This window comes from Barbus barbus (genome assembly GCF_936440315.1).
Source record: "Barbus barbus genome assembly, chromosome: 47".
NCBI classification, from domain to species: domain Eukaryota; kingdom Metazoa; phylum Chordata; class Actinopteri; order Cypriniformes; family Cyprinidae; genus Barbus; species Barbus barbus.
In genome coordinates this window covers 23,223,710-23,241,295 of record NC_136725.1, presented here as the reverse complement: position 1 = coordinate 23,241,295, position 17,586 = coordinate 23,223,710, and the positions used below count along the sequence as shown (strand labels likewise).

Sequence of the window (17,586 nt, the reverse complement as noted above, 5' to 3'; positions counted from 1 at the left end):
CATCCACCTGATCGCTAACAATATTGCTGCCATCTCTGTCGTGTAAACTCCTACTTGATCAGATACGCTTTTACCAATTTTAACTTGATAATGTTGGATATATATACTGCTGCTGAAGCTCGACCTGTTTCCGGATCTTTAGATCCATCAGTGAAAACCTTAAGCATTGGACTATAATTATGCATCACCATCGCATCCTTAATTATCACTCTATTTTCATCATTAATCATTTTTTGCAAATTAAGATCTACTAATAGTAAAGAGAAGAGCCATGGGTGACACGACTACTCAATTCTACATTTATGATCCCTCTCGATAGAGCTTCCTCCTCCAATCCATCCAAAACTATTAAGCTTGGCAGATTCATGTTCCCAACATTTTAACAACACTTTTTTAATTGAATGAGTTTCATTATGTCCCTTTACTGAAATCCAGTAATTCAACATTAGCTTTATTTTTCTTATATCAAGATGCATTACATTCATTTCTACCTTTAAGGCAGGAATAGGAGAAGACCTGATAGCACCACAACATATTCGTAAGCTGCCTGTGACTGAATCATTTCTGCTTGCACGGCAGTGTTTTGGACGCAGACCCATATGCTATACTTCCATAATCGATGGTTGACCTAATCAATAAATTCTCTTCAGTGAATGACGTCTTGCCCCCCAATCCACCCCAACATCTTAAAATATTTAAAACTTTATTGCATTTATCAACAATCTTTTGTATATGAGTTCCAAATGTCAGTTTAGTATCCAGCCAACCCCCCATTCACCTATTCTGTACTTTAATACTGTGACATTGATGTTAATAAAACAATCTAATAGGTAGAAAAATAATTTCATTGTTTCCGATTAGTTTTTTTTTTATTGCAAATCAAAACATTACAATATTTGAGAACTTACATGAGGCATATGGACAACATCACATGTAGATATAAGAGCTACACAAATCAGCATAATTCAGGTGCATCTCAGAAAATTAGAATATGGTGAAAAAGTTCATTTTTTCTTGTAACTTATTTCAAAAAGTGAAACTTTCATATATTTTAGATTCATTACATGTAAAGTAAAACATTTCAAAAGTTTTTTGTTTTAATTTTTATGATTAGAGCTTACTGTAGGAATGGTCATTTATTGAAACTCAAATGTAAATATTATAATATGTTGAGATACTGATTTTGACTTTCACAAACTGTATTAATTCTGGGTATCTCTTGTTCTTTGAAACCACAATAATGGGGAACACTGCTGACTTGGCAATGATCCAGAAGACAATCATTGACGTCCTCCACAAAGAGGGTAAGTCATAGAGGGTCATTCCTGAAAGGGGTGGCTGTTCACAGAGTGCTGTATCAAAGCATATTAAATGCAAAGTTGACTGGAAGGAAGAATTTGGGTAGGAAAAGGTGCACAAGCAACAGGGATGACCGCAAGCTTGAGAATACTGTCAAGCAAAGCTGATTCAAACACTTGTGAGAGCTTCACAAGGAGTGGACTGAAGCTGGAGTCAGTGCATCAAGAGTCTCCACGCTCAGACGTCTTCAGGAAAAGGGCTACCAAGCCACTTCTGAACCAGAGACAACGTCAGAAGCATCTTACCTGGGCTGTGGAGAAAAAGAACTGGACTGTTGCTCAGTGGTCCAAAGTCCTCTTTTCAGATAAAAGTCAATTTTGCTTTTCATTTGGAAATCAAGGCCTGGAGTCTGGACTGAAGACTGGAGAGGCACAGAATCCAAGCTGCTTGAAGTCCAGTGTGAAGTTTGCGAAGTCAGTGATGATTTGGGGTGGCATGACGTCTGCTGGTGTTGGTCCATTGTGTTTTATCAAGTCCAAAGTCAAGCCGGCTACCAGGAGATTTTAGAGCACTTATGCTTCCATCTGCTGACAAGCTTTATGGAGATGCTGATTACCTTTTCCTGCAGGACTTTAGCACCTGCCCACACTGCCAAAACCACTTCCAAGTGCTTTGCTGACCACGGATTACGGTGCTTGATTGGCCAGCCAACGTACCTGACCTGAACCCCATATGGAAGCTATGGGATATTTTCAAGAGAAAGATGAGGCTGGAATTTGTGCTAAAGGAGCCCCGACCAAGTATTGAGTGCATAAATGAACATACTTTAAAGAATATGAACTTTTTCACGATATTCGATTTTTTTTAGATGCAGCTGTATATCATCATAAAGGCACAAGTTTAATAATGTAAGTACACATATTGTGAATTAATTTGATACACTAAGGCCTGGTTTCATAGACAGGGCTTAGCCTAAGCCAGGATTAGGCCGTAGTTCATTTAGAACATTTAAGGGATTTTTATAAACTTAGAAATAAGCATTACTGGTGTGCATTTTAAAACAAAACAAAGGCACTGACATGTTTGAAGATCACCTTTACCAAAAAGTAGTATACTTCAAGTTTACTTTATTAAGTATACTTAAGTAAATTTCAAGTATATTTTTTATTTAGTAGTATACAAATATCAGTAGTATACTTGTACTATTTCAATACTCCTTGGGACTAAATTGGCCCACTTTCTAGTTTATGTTTACTTTCTTCACTGACACAGACAAAGAAAAAATGCTGGGTTAAATACAACCCAGCGCAGGGTAAAATATGGATGAACCCAGCGATTGGGTTACTGCCCAGAACGTTGGGTTGAAAACAACCCAGCATGTGTTCTGTCCAATATTTACCCAGCCCTTTTTAGAGTGTAACATTAATATTTCCTTCATTAAAGCAGTTTAAATGTATTGAATTGTTTCTTGGTACGTTGATTTCATACACATTGTTTTGAAATCCATACCTGTGACTACATTTTGAATTGATTTTGAAAATACTTAAATTTAAATAAATTCTAAATCAGTTGACACCCATATAGCCCAGATAAATCCCATGTGGGGCAAACATAACATTATTTGTTATATTATAATTTTGCAGTTTCACAGACAAGGCTTAGCTTAAGCCAGGACTAGGCCATAGCTCAATTAGGATTTAAAATAATTTTTATAGAAATACCTTTACTGGTGTGCATCTTGAGACAAAACAAGGGCACTGACGTAATTCAAGATCAATCGGTACAAGAGACTAGGCTTAAGTCTTGTCTGTGAAACCTGGGGCTCACGTCTAATCACATCGAACTCCAACATAACTGAAACCCAATTACGTCTGGAGCAGTCTATTACACTAATGGAACAATTAAACTAATGGACTAATTAAAAGTCTGATTGTGCCAATTAGCCTGAAATGGGCTTCTCATACATGTAGACCAATGCATTTTCATGCTTTTAATCAGTTGTGATTATGTTTTCCATTTGTTACCAATCCTTGAAATTAAAAGATTTAAACAATTACACTTTATGTGGACAAATAGCTCTGATAAGACAAAGAACATCTTATGAATTAAATATGCAACTGCTCAAACGTCCCACTAAAGAAACACTGAGAGCCCGGCATAATTAAAAGTATTAACTGCTATAGAAAATTCATTAACACATTACAATGTTACATTTAACTGCATTAACATGAACAAGCAATATTTCTAAAGTATTTAATAATCTTAATGTTTCAACATTTAATCAAATATCTGTTAACATCAGTTGATGCATCATGAATCAACATTCAATAATGCATTTTTAAATTAAAGCACAATTATATTACTGATAATTCAATGACTTAATTTTTTAACTCTATTTCCAGGTTTTCTGTTATTATTTCCATTATTCCTGCAAATCAATAGTTTGTAAAAATGACTCGATATAGAGTAACTTTGATTCAATGCTTTAATTGAAAAAAAAGCATACCATCGTCACATGATACAAAATGAGAAAAAAGAAAAATCACATGGGGAGATTACAGAAAAAAAAAAAAAACTTTAAAATTTCAGCCTTTTATTCAAATCATAAAAAATAATAAAACAGTCAATGTCTATGAAATGGACCAGATTAATCACAAACAACACATCTTTAGTCTGTTGCCTCAAGTCAATAATCACAAAACGGGTTATTCAACTTCAGATCTTTCACAATCATAACCACATCTGCAAACATATGCAGATTCATCCACGTGATCATTAACATATTCGCAAGCTCTCCATGAACTGAATGGTGAATAAGGCCATTTGGGTTCCTACAGTGGAATGTAAATTACAAAATTGAGAAAGAAAAGGTGAGGCGGTGGAGAAGGCCGCTCATCGATAGTGCCGCGGCGGCGGGCTGTGATCCTGGAGCGGCGCTCGGCGGGAGGGCGGGCTATGGCGGGTCATGTGACGCGGGGGCGATCGGTAACGGGGCGGCGGTGACCCTCTGCTCTGGTATGGGGGTGAGTAACGTCCTCGAGACCTGGAGCGGGAGCGCGAGCGACCCCAGCTTGTGCCCCGCTCCTCCATCACTCTGATGTAGGACGTCTCTCCCTGAGCCGCAAACAAACAATATTCAGAAACACAGAGAGCAACAAACCACTGATTCCAGAGACGCTGGACAAAAACAAAATTTATTTTTAGTTAAAAAAAAAAAAGTTGTCACACACAAAAATATTTGTACAGAATATACAATACAGTCAAACCAAAAATTATTCAGACACCAGATATAATTTTTGATATTTATTTTAAAATAGGACACTGTAGTTCATTTATGTAAGTGAGGATAGCAAAATAAAGTCAATTGTGACGGGCCTATTATACCCAAAAATTCTTCATACAGTGGACTTGCAGTAAAATTGATAAATATTTGTGACCAAAAATTATTCAGACAATTTGACCTGACCATGTATTGCTTAAGTGTTTTTTCTTTAATTGCTAATGCAGTGTTTTTTACACCACAGACTGAACAAAATTAAGCACTGCTTGGTAATTGGTTGACCTAAATGGCTATTATCTAATTGTGACCCTGGACCACAAACCAGTCATAAGGGTCAGCTTTTTAAAATTGAGACTTATACATCAATTTTCCATTGATGTATGGTTTGTTAGGATAGGAAAATATCTGACTGAGATACAACTATTTGAAAATCTGGAATCTGAGGGTGCAAAAAAATCTAAATATTGAGAAAATCGCCTTTAAAGTTGTCCAAATGAAGTTCTTAGCAATGCATATTACTAATCAACAATGAAGTTGATACATCAATAAAAGAAAAATCATTAATTATGATCCATACAATGGATATAGCTATAGCTACAAATATACCCGTGCTACTGGTTTTGTGCTCCAGGGTCACATTTGTCTACTTAAAGGGAGCAGTTGGGGGTTCGGTGCCTTGCTCAAGGGTCTCACCTCAGTCGTGGTATTGTTGGTTATTCACTCCCCCCACCTACAATCCCTGCCGGACCTGAGACTCGAACCCACGACCTTCGGGTTACAAGTCCAATTCTCTATCCATTAGGCCACGACTGCCCCACCAATGTAACAATTGATTAAACTAGCGAATGATTAAAGTGATTGATTAAACTATAGCGAATAAACTGATAATATGAGAAATGTTAAAGGTGTCTGAATACATTTTGGTTTGACTGTAACTTTCAGTGAACTGTAACCTGGTCAGCTACTTAGATGTGCATGAAATATAAATAAATAGTAGGTTTAAAAAAAAAGTAAATATTATGATCACTACAATGCACTTAACATTTGATTTTCTGTTTAAAAATGATATTTTATATATTATATCATCACTAGCCCTGAAACCACCTGACCTCAGAAGTCTATGCTAAATTAGTAATAGATTATATGCAACAATCTTAAAACTATAGACTAACATATCCACTACCGTTTAAACATTTGGGATCACTATGATTTTTTTTGTTTTGTTTTAAAAGAAGTCTCTACTCCTCACCAAGGCTGCATTTATTTGATCAAAAATACAGTAAAAATAGTGAAATATTACTACAATTTAAAATAGTTGTTTTCTATGCGAATATTTGTTCAAATGGAATCGACTGCTGTGAATTTTCAGCATCATTACTCCAGTCTTCAGCGTCACGTGATCCTTCAGAAATCATTCTAATATACTGATTTGCTGCTCAAGAACCATTTCTGATTATTATCAGTTGAAAACAGTTGTGATGCCCAATATTTTGGGGAAAGCGTGATAAATTTTATATTCAGGATTATTTGATGAATGGAAAGTTCAAAAGAACAGCATTTATTTGAAATGGAAATCTTTTGGAACATTTAAATATCTTTACTGTAATTTTTTTATTATTTTAATGTATCCTTGCTGAATAAAAGTATTAATTTCTTAATCTTACTAACCTCTTTTTAATTAATTAAACAGAAACATAACTAAAATGTAAAAAATAAAAATTAATTATCAAAATAAACATAAATAAGTTGAGAGAACAAAACTACAATTATAATTTAAAAAATAAAAGACCTTAAATGGTAGTTAATGGCAGTGTATCTAAAACTATATAAATTATGTTAAACAAAAATATCAATGTGTATCTTCCCACAGGAATTAAATCATTAATGCATGAGAAGATAAAGGGCAATAAGAGATTAACAAATAAACAGTTTAAGGCAAGGCAAATTAATTTTTTTACTTAATAAAATAACCAAAAAAAAAAAAACAAGGGATGAACTGAATTTGTCTGAATTGTATGTTTAATGAACGGAACCGGTTCCCTAGGACCCTGACCTGGTGGGATCTGAACTCTGTGCTGTCCAGGCGTCTCAGTGCATACTCCATGTCCTCACGTCTGAGGAACTCGACCACACCCTCGCCGTCACGCTGCACGTCAGCGAAACACACGTCTCCAGCCTCCCGCATGTGGTCCTTCAGATCCTGCCAACTGCCGCTGGGAGGAAGACCTGCACACGGGCCAAAGGCATTTATTATGCTACAGTCTTGAGATTTTGTACAAGAAAGTGCTGCAAACATTTGTGTGAAACCCCAGGTTTCATTAAAGGTGCTGTATGTAATTTTGGACACTACTAAAGCATAAAAATACCATAATAGGTTAGCATGTTTCTAAAATATCAGCAATGAAAAACAATGCTACAGTCAGGTATTCTCCTTTGAAAATGTGGGTTCCGGACCCGGAATGTCGGTTTCTGCTTTGGTTTGTGAAACCCGCCCAATGCCAGTTTACCCAATTGTTTGCCAGTTGGCGGAAAACACAGCACATTTCATTTCATTCATCGTCATGTGCGCTCGTTCCTGTTGGTGTCATTAATCTGGCAACCTGTGTGTGCCTCAAGTCTGAGGAGGAGGGGCCGGGTGAAAAAAAACCTCTCCAGTATTTTGAATTTGGACTGCAATACCTAGTTCAACCGCTAGGTGTCAATCCTACATACAGCACCTTTAAACTTATGTTAAATTCAAGTTTTGAAGATGAATTATGGGTTTGGACATTCATTTTGAACTGTCTCTTTAAATACTCTTAAGTGAAATTAAGTTATTGTAGTATCCTTGATATACTACTACAATTTTTGTTAATATTTTGAATTAAATTTTACCTTTATATTTTCTGTTTTCATTTTAACTTTAGTTAACGTTTTAGTATTTTTTTTGTGTGTGTGTGTTTTTACCATTTCTGTTGTTTTTAAATGTGTCTATACAGTTTTTATTCACTTTTAGTTATTTTACATCAATATAAACAAAATAAAAATGAGAACTGTTGCCTTGGCAACTAGCTGAAATATAATAGATTTTTTTAAATATTTAATTTAATTTATATGAAATTTTAGATTTTTTTATTTTTTATTTTAATAGTTTTATTAAACTATAGCAACCCAGCTATACAATTCATTAAAGCAGTGTTATCAGGACTATTTTAAGTCGTATTATTCTTGCATGACGCCTCAGAGATCTTAACTCACCCGTCACAATAACGCGAAACTCAGATCTGCGCGTCGGGGGCCCAAACCTTCCCCGAGGTCCTCCTCCCGCAGGTCCACTAAATTTGGATCCGGAAGACCGTGGATATTCCACACGCAGCTTACAGTCTCCAAATCCATATCCATTCCTTCCAAAGACGGCGTCCTCCGCATCCCTAGAGGAAGAGAGGAAAGTGCTCCTAATTTTCGTTCTACACGTGAAAAAGCCTCGTCCGTGTTCTCGGAGGCCTCGCGACTCACCGTGGATCCTCAAATCGCACAAAGGCAAACGGGATGGTGCCTCTGTTGTTCTTCAGCTCAATATCCCGAATTTTTCCATATTTGTAGAAGAGATCCTCAATGTCCCTCTCCTGGACGTCCATGGGAAGGTTTCCCACGTAGATTCGTCCGTCCGACATGGCTTGAACCCCGCTGAACCTGCAGCCTTCGAGGAAATAGAGTGTTTTCCGCGTCAGGGCGTTCAGAACATCCAAACTCTAGTCCGTCCTTCTAAAAGCCTCTATTTACAACTCTAAACTCTGGCAGTTGCAGAACATGTCGAGTTCAAGAAACCCAGCATAGGAGCCTCCAGGACCACAGTCTGAAAACTTAGAAACAAGGACAATCAATTAAAATGGACACATATGAGGGACAGACGAGGAACCTGATGCCTCCAATCCACCATGAAACATTTGAATAACGTCTGCAAACCACATTTACATCTGATGCACTAATTCATTAGCCTGTAAATCATAATTAACCTCGTTCTGTAGGGCAAAAATCACCTCAGTTTGACATTTGTGAGCCTGGACCACAAAACAAGTCATAAGCAGCATGGGTATATTTGTAGCAAAAGCCAACAATACATTGTAGGGGTCAAAATTATCAATTTTTTCTTTTATGCAAAAAAAAAAAACAAACATTAGGATATTAAGTAAAGATCAAGTTCCATGCAGATAATTTGTAAATTTCCTTCTGTAAATATATCAAAACTTAATTTTTGATTAGTAATATGCATTGCTAAATATTTAATTTGGACAACTTTAAAGGCGATTTTCCTCAGTATTTAGATAAGTTTCCAGATTTTCAAATAGTTGTATCTCAGCCAAATATTGTCTTATCCCAACAAACCATACATCAATGGAAAACTTATTTATTGTATAAATCTCTATTTCAAAAAACTGAACCTTGTGACTGGTTTTGTGGTCCAGAGTCACATATAATACATAATAAGTGACCATACTTCTAGCTAAGGCCTAGAAAAATGACTTTTAATACGTTAAATGGCATGCAACATACATTTTAATAGACAGGACATAATAAGTAATTGCCAAATCAAGCTCTGATATGAGCTTTGTAAAGAGAATCGCTATGCAAATATGTGTTTTAATATGTAATACTACAATCTTTTCATATTTAATCTACTTTTAGACTTTGATAATTCAATAAAAGAAGTCGAATGCAAATCAGAGGACAGCCATGACAGCTGCTAACAATGCTAACATCTCATCTTACGCATTTAATTCGTTATTTCATTCAAAATATCAACCCAAACCCGTTCATTTCCACTACAATATATATATAGTAGTCAACGTAAACAATCTAAAATTGTGATATTTGTGTTTAATAACAATACAACACAATCACATTAGCATACTAGCTGTTAGCTTCTTTGTTGAGACAACTGTTCAAAGAAAAATGAAAACAAACACAAGCAAATAAAGAGGTCGGCCTTTTTTCTCATGCACGAATATGGTTAAAGATGAAATACAGCTGAAATTAATAGTTTGATTTACCTCTGTAATTTGCAGCTCGTAATAAAAACCGAGGATACACGAGCGCACGCGCTTCCCCTCCCCGGATCAGGAAGTGACATACACTTCCGCCCCCTTCAGGCTGCAACGAGCAACTGCTGAAACCTGTACAAAATACAGACAAGACACCATAAATGTAGCTTTCATACAGTTTAAATAAGATAGATGAGTATAGAGATACAGATTTGCCTACTTTAAGATTAACCGAGCTTTGGATAGTTTCCATATAGTTCAGCTCTAAATAATAGAGTTATAGAGCCAGTCAATTTTAGTAGCCTATGTGAAATCTAGCTAGCAGGAAACAAAATTGTGGCCCATTTTAGCATAACCAGCTATTTCTACCTAAAATTACATTTGTCACAAAAATCAAAGTTTCTTTTATAAATTAATTTTTTTTATTTGAAAGAGCATGTCAAAACATTGTTCATAAACCTTTGCTTTCTTGGTAAGCTTATTTATAATTGCTTTAGTACCCTTATTAGTGATTTTCTATGTCAGACTTAATTACCTTACAATTGCTCTGACAAGCTTCGTGTAACACTCTGCCCTGCCCGCCTTAAAAACTCAGACGAATAAAAATTATTGTTACATGTCAACAAGTGTTGAAGCAACAATGCAAGATCAGTTATTGTGATATTATTTTCAAATTTAAAGAGATATGATGCTACAACCTTATTTGGCCCATTTTACCTGACTATATATACCTGTCTGACTACAAATTCCTCCCACTAAAACCAACCCATAACCCAGTTTAGGATGTTTCTATGGGGAAATTAATATTATATAATACTAATTACTCTTTTTAATGAAATTATTTAATTTTATAATCTATATTTAGCAGATTTTATCATAAGGGAGATATAGTACACTCGTTATTTAAACAGTCCTGAATCAAACTATGCATATGTTAATCTTCATTAACACATAATAGTGATGGATCATGAATAAACCCTTGCTGGGTTTGAAATATGTACATAAAATCATAAAGAGGCTTTTTTGACTGATTGTGCATAACACAAAAGTCAATAACACGATATTGGGAGCTTATATTAGAAAACATGCACATTATAATATTTGTGTACACAAGCATGTAATTTGAGGACAGCTCAGAAATAACTTTTTTTTTTGCATCATTCAATAGTAATACTTCATTCTTGTAACACATTGAATTAATTAAGAATGATATTCCTATCTTTTATGCTCTGTTCCACAGAGAGCACGATCTGTAATGTAAGAGCCTAAATGCTTAAAGAGGCTAATATTTCCATACAATCCTTCTCTAATCTTCCTCTAGTCTGTACTCAAAGTTATAATCCTGATAGGTTGCGCTGTCCAGGTCAAACCAGGTGTCTGTAGTTGAGGTTGCTGTTGAGTCTGAGAAGAACAACCATCGGTTCTCTGATATCTGTTATTGGACACATGACATGTAGGTTGTCATATCTTCTTCACAGTGTTGGGAAGTAACTAGTTTCATATAACTAGTTTTTTTTTTTAATTTTCATTGGTGGAAGACATTGGCAAATCAGGAACCTGTAACAATAATGTCACCAAACGCATACGCTGAAAGATGAGTCTGCTTCATAAATCTGTTCATGAGGTGTTGTATTAAAAAACAGTTACTGATTAAAGCTTTAAACACAAGTCTGAATTCACTGTAAGCACATGCAGATATCACATTTCAACTCGACAGAACATGAGCAGGGTGTGTGTGTTACAGAGAGGGATTGCCCACATCAGACGATTCATAAAACATGAAACAGTGAAGCTGAGCTTTTCATGTTCTTATTAAATCACAGATGGGTGTGTTCTCCTATTCCATGATCTAGACAGACATTTTATCCCCTGAAACATCAGACAGTAATACAGCGTCCCGCCCCATTCACAGAAAACAGGAGCGAATGTTTCTCTGTCACCAGTAGCACAGGTTCTCACGGCTGGATAAGAGCTATAGATGCGTGTGCAGATCCATCAATACATTACAGTTTTGAACTCTGTTAGCTCTGTCTTTGGTCATGATGGGAGATCTCTGGGCTTATTTTGGGAATTAATGTGATCCTGCTTAACAAGGACTGATCAGGTAGGCACGTGACATCTAAATCTTTTATGAAATCAAGCTGCAAACTGGCTGTTTGATACAAACTCTGTACAATAAATGCAAGAATATTGTATTAGTTTCATAATGTGATTTCAGATCAAAGCCTTTGAGTATGCATGAGTGGACTTGTGTTGAATGTCTTTTGATGCATATCTGACGTGCCTTTCACAAAGTACATCACATGCGTTTTACATTTACAAGTTTTACAGTATTTTTTGTCATTCTTTAAATTCTCAAAATATGAACACAAATATAAGTCTTATAGGTAAAATAAACTAAATAGTTTAAAAGTATTGCATTTCTCATTTTCATTTAGTTTAACTTGATGTACTAAAATAACAAACTTAAACTGAAATACATTTTAAAAATATAAAAACTACTACACAAAACTACTAAATCTGAATCAAAACAGAAAATATATAAATATAAACCAATTCAAAATATTTATAAAACTATAGCAGCATATGCATTATATTAAAACAACACAAATGCATTTTAGTATAATAATTAAGTTAATTAAATTATATTATTATTAATCTTTTGCAAAAAAACACAACAAAACTACAAAAATCAACTAAAATAAAAAATGACCGTGGCAATAATGAGTATATACTAATTCTAAATCTCAAGTTGGTTAGTTTTGTCCACTTATTTAGAAATGTTATACATCACTGATCTCACTTCGTATAGTAAATGCTGGGTTTATAAATTGAGCTGAAATGTTTAGCTGGAGATTAAGGCAGGAGTCGAATCTTTGAAACAGGAATTGTTCTTGTAAATACTTGCAAACAGCTGTTTGGTATGTCAACAGAGAGTATAAGACACTGTTTCTGTATAAATACTGACTGAAACACGTGCATACAAATCCACCAAAATAGTTCTTAAACACACTATTTACACAACAGTGATGATGATGCTTATGATACTCTGACAATTTAACTGGACAAGAAAGTTTGTCTCTTTTTATGAAACTCAGAGGACAGTCTGACTAGGACTCAGTCGACAGGTAATTAGTCTTTAGTCATGTTTAGTCAACTGTTTTCTTTCAGTTAGCACAAGATTTGTATTTCTTTTTAAAACTGATTGATCGTAGGCCTCATTGATCTGAGCTTTCACACTTCAGGTTATGAGTAAATATTGTCAAAATTATGCAGAAATAATATTTTCTCACTCAAAAACTGATCAGAGGTGCATTTCCCAAAAGTATTGTTATGGTCATTAGTTCCATTGAACTCTATTGGTAACAATGGAACTTGCAAGCATAGTTGAAATGCACCTCAGATCAATACGATCAATCGGTTACAAAATAAAATACAAAATCTGTGCTAACTGAAAGAAAACAAGCTGACAAAAAAGACTGAATCCCAGATGTGGTGACAAGATTGCATTAAGAAAGATTTATAAGCAATTTGGTCATTATTTTATTTTTATTCAATTTTTTTTTTACCAGAAACACCAAATAAAGTGAAGGAGTTTCAGCACAGCACAAGGTTTGAATGATTATAACGTGAGTTTTTGTTCAACGGTCCTAGTTTTAGTTAGTTAGTTTCACCATCTGTTTTATGAAAGTATATGTGATTGTTTACCCTTTCGGGTCACGCTGTCTGATTTTATAAGAGAGGAGTCGTGTGCCTGCTATACACTCCTGCTAACTTGTAAGACTAGTCTAAGCAGTTTATGAAAGTGGCCATAGGTTTAGACAGAGTGGAATCATTTGTCTGTGTATGAATCAACAAGTCTGGTATGAATTGATTTCAAGGATCCAGGAGAGTTTGGAAGGGCGAATCAAATGGGGAATCGAGGCAAGCGACTGCCACAAAAGCTATTTTTGGGGGCGTCTGTGATTTTCATCATAGGTTTCTACTGTTTGCCTACATCAACCCTCCTTGCTACACACAGGTAAGGTATCTAGGGTGAAGCCAGCTAAAATGGGCCACGTTTTGGTAAATTATTTATAATACCATCAAATGTCGTTACAGTGCTGTACTTGATGGTGAGTGGGGGAGTGCAGAGGGGTTTCTCCTGAAGTCCACTGTCATCTCCAATGTTTTGAGCGTGTTGAGCTCCAGGTTGTTAAGACTGCACTAGACAGCCAGCTCTTTAACCTCCAGTCTGTAAGCAGACTCGTCACCGTCCTGAATGAGGCCGATGAGTGTAGTGTCGTCTGCAAACTTCAGGAGCTTGATAGAGGGGTCTTTAGATGTACAGTCATTGGTGTAGATGCAGAAGAGCAGTGGGGAGAGAACATAGCCCTGAGGAGCTCCAGTGCCGATTCTGAGGGTGCTGGATGAAAATTTTCCCAGCCTCATTAGCTGCTGCCTGTCTGTCAGGAAGCTGGTGATCCACTGACAGACAGAGGTGGGTATGAAGAGCTGAGTTTGTTTGGGCAGGAGGAGGTTTGGGATGATAGTGTTAAAAGCCGAGCTGAAGTACACAAACAGGATCCTCACGTAAATCCCTGGTCTGTCTAGATGTTGCAGAACATAATGCAGTCCCATATTGAACAGTGGCTTTCTTCTTGCAACTCTGCCAAGCACACCATGGTTGCTCATGTGAGAAAGGCCTTTAGTTGCTTAAAAGTTACCCTGGGAACTTTTGCAGCCTCACAGACTATTACACGTTCTGTTTTGGAGTAATCTTTGTTGGTTGACCACTTCTCGGGAAGTAAACAGTGGTCTTGAATTTCCTCCATTTGTACACAATCTGTCTGACTGTGGATTTGTGAAGTCCAAACTCTTTAGAGATGGTTTTGTAACCTTTTCTAGCCTGATGAGCAACATCTACTTTTTTCCGAGGTCCTCAGTAATCTCCTTTGTTTGTGACATGATTCACTTCCACAAACATGATCAGACTTTGATAGATCCCCGTTCTTTGAATAAAACAGGTCACGTACTGACATGTGATAGTCATTGCACTGACTGAAAACACCTCTGCACAGAAGGACTCTAATTTCACCTTCAAATTAACAGATAATCCAAGAGATTCACATACTTTTGCCACTCACAGATATGCAATATTGGATCATTTTCCTGAATAAATAAATGACAAAGAACATATTTTTGTCTCATTTGTTTGATTGGGTTCTCTTTGCCTACTTTCAGGACTTGTGCGAAAATTTGAATATGTTTTGGGTCATATTTATGCAGAAATATAGAAAATTATAAACGGTTCTCGAACTTTCAAGCAGCACTGTATGAACTATGAGAATGCCTTTAATCGTAACCTAAATGTAGCTTGAATGTAAGTCTGAAGTAAAACGGAATAAAATTTAAATATAACTGCTTTATTTTCAAATATAATGCAAATTTAAGTCTTTTTAATCTTCATGTTTTCATAATGGAGGCATTTCTATTAAAATTTGTGTTTAATTGATATATTTCATTATTTTCAATAATTTAAATTTAAAGGACCATTTCCCACACTCTTAAAAATAAAGGTGTTTCACGATGCCATAGAATAACCTTTTTGTCTAAATGGTTCCATAAAGAATGTTTAACATCTGAAGAACCTTTCTGATTCACAAAAGGTTCTTTGTGCCAAAAGAAAGTTCTTCAGATTATAAAAAGTAAGAAAGAGATGGTTCTTTAAAGAACTGTTGACTGAATGGTTCTTTGTGGAGCCAAAAATGGTTCTTCTATGGCATCGCGTTGAAGAAGCTTTTAAGCACCCTTGTTTTTAAGAGTGCATGTACTTTGAAGTCTTCAAAATGGATCAAATTAACATATTATAATCAAAACCCCATTGCAGTGATTGTGACAGTCTGTGTTTATTTCTGTCTTTTCAGTGTTTCTCTGGCCCCTTGTGCACCAAACGTTCAAGTGGGTAACAATTCAAAGCAAACTCTCAAAGCAGATGCAACCTGCACGCCTAAAGTCAACCTGATGTTCATGAAGACCCACAAGACGGCCAGCAGCACTTTGATGAACGTTCTCCTGCGCTTCGGAGAAAAGCACCAGCTGAAGTTTGCTTTCCCAAATGGCCGTAACGACTTCTTCTACCCGTCGAGCTTCTTCCGAACCCAAGTGAAGAGCTACCATCCAGGCCTATGCTATAACATCGTGTGCAACCACATGCGATTCAATGCACCCGAAGTGGAGAAGCTGCTCCCGGCGGATGCCTTCTTCTTCACCATCCTACGAGATCCTGCAGAACTTTTTGAGTCTTCGTTTCACTACTACAAAGCCTACGTGCCTCAAACGTGGAGAATCCCTGGAGAAAACCAATTGGAGGAGTTTCTCAATGATCCAAACTGCTACTTCAACCCACAGGGAATCAACGCTTTCTACCTCAAGAATCTACAGTTTTTTGACTTTGGCTTCGAGAATAATTTGGAAGCTGATGATGTGAGGGTCCAAGAAAACATAGAGTATATTGAAAAGCGCTTTCAGTTAGTTTTAATTTCGGACCACTTCGAGGAATCGCTCATTCTGCTTAAAGACGCTCTGTGCTGGCAGATGGACGACTTGCTGTTTTTTAAACTCAACGCTAGGAAAGTCACGTCTGTGTCTCCCATGAGCCCTGAACTGAGGACTCGAGCTCGGGAATGGAACGGAGCCGACTGGCGACTTTATCGGCATTTTAACGCCACTCTCTGGGCGCGTGTGGAGAACTACGGCCGGAGTCGAATGGAGGAGCAGGTGAGGGAGCTCCGCAGGAGAAACACGGAGATGGAGGCCATCTGCATTGACGGCGGAGGAGCCGTGGAGGCGGCAGACATCACGGATGGACACATGAAGCCCTGGCAGCCCATCGGAAAAGCATCCATACTAGGATACAACCTGAAGAGCGACATCGAGCGAAAGTATGAGGAGGTCTGCAGGAAGATGCTGACCCCCGAGATCCAGTATCTGACTGATTTAGGAGTCAGTCTATGGCTCACTAGGTTATGGGGCTGGTTTAAGGATAGTGTTTTACAGTTTATGTAGAGTTAGTCTAATTGCTTCATATATGTTGTATGGATTTATATATTAATTGAAAATTTATTATTTATATATTTTATATTACGCTCACTGTTGGAAATTTGTCAGTGTTCATTTGTTGGACTTACATTAACGATACACTCTTAAAATAAAATTGCTTAAAAGGTTCTTCACAGCGATGCCATAGAAGAACCATTTTTGGTTCCACAAAGAACCATTCAGTCAAAGGTTCTTTAAAGCACCGTCTCTTTCTTACTTTTTTTAATCTGAAGAACCTTCATTCGACACAAAGAACCTTTTGTGAAACAGAAAGTTTCTTCAGATGTTAAAGTTTCTTCTATGGCATCGTGAAGCATCTTTATTTTTAAGAGTGTAACTCAGGGTTGTCTCTAGTTATAATTGATATAGTCCAGGAGGGTCAAAAGAATGTGTAAAAAATTAATAAATAATAAAAAGGAAGATTAAAATAAATAAATACAAAAGGCATTTTTTTTAAATATATACAAAGAAACAAATTTAAAAGTACAAACAAACAAATAATGATTCAAATAAGTAAATGACAAAAAAAAAAGAAAAGATCCTGCTGTAAAAAATTTAATCACATATCCAGGGTTGCCAGATCAGCAACAGTGTAAAAGTAACCCAATTCCGCAGTAAAACTACAGATGTGGCAACCCCTTTAAAATAAGCACTTACTGTGAATTACATACTGCACCTTTAAAAACGGTTAAATCTGTTAACTGTCATTTTCTAAATTAGGAACGGACTTTTCAGGCGTCCGCCAATCGACTTCAGGCACACGTCCATTGCTGGGCTCTCATTGGATATCACGGCGTTATCCAACGGCAAATGGGCGGGGCTTAATGTACCGTACATTTTCAGTTAGGGTGTGTCTGAAAAATAATGTTTTAACTCTTCACTGTTTGTTTTTAAATATCATCAATT

General features: G+C 36.4%; 2 protein-coding genes across 6 annotated transcripts in view; one reads left to right on the top strand and one right to left on the bottom strand.

Moving 5' to 3' along the window:
* Nucleotides 1-3,767: 3,767 nt before the first annotated feature.
* Nucleotides 3,768-17,586, bottom strand: part of LOC306865755 (serine/arginine-rich splicing factor 9-like) — a 343,328-nt gene continuing 329,509 nt past the window's right edge. The window contains exons 1-5 of one of the 5 annotated variants that reach the window (XM_079410525.1): nucleotides 9,610-9,700; nucleotides 8,075-8,421; nucleotides 7,817-7,989; nucleotides 6,633-6,805; nucleotides 3,768-4,413 (exon numbers count right to left, since the gene is read on the bottom strand). In XM_079410525.1, the coding sequence (XP_079266651.1) occupies nucleotides 4,192-4,413; nucleotides 6,633-6,805; nucleotides 7,817-7,989; nucleotides 8,075-8,232 (726 nt within the window). In that variant the 5' untranslated portion in view covers nucleotides 8,233-8,421; nucleotides 9,610-9,700 and the 3' untranslated portion in view covers nucleotides 3,768-4,191. Of the gene's footprint in view, nucleotides 4,414-6,632; nucleotides 6,806-7,816; nucleotides 7,990-8,074; nucleotides 9,498-9,609; nucleotides 9,701-17,586 lie in introns of those variants that run through there. The other 4 variants (XM_079410529.1, XM_079410527.1, XM_079410528.1 and 1 more) reach the window with 4 other exon arrangements.
* On the top strand, nucleotides 13,512-16,647 carry LOC306866265 (galactosylceramide sulfotransferase-like; the record flags this gene model as incomplete). The annotated part of the gene is made up of 2 exons (XM_079411358.1): nucleotides 13,512-13,621; nucleotides 15,507-16,647. The coding sequence occupies 2 exons, from the start codon at nucleotides 13,512-13,514 to the stop codon at nucleotides 16,645-16,647; spliced, it is 1,251 nt and encodes a 416-aa protein (XP_079267484.1).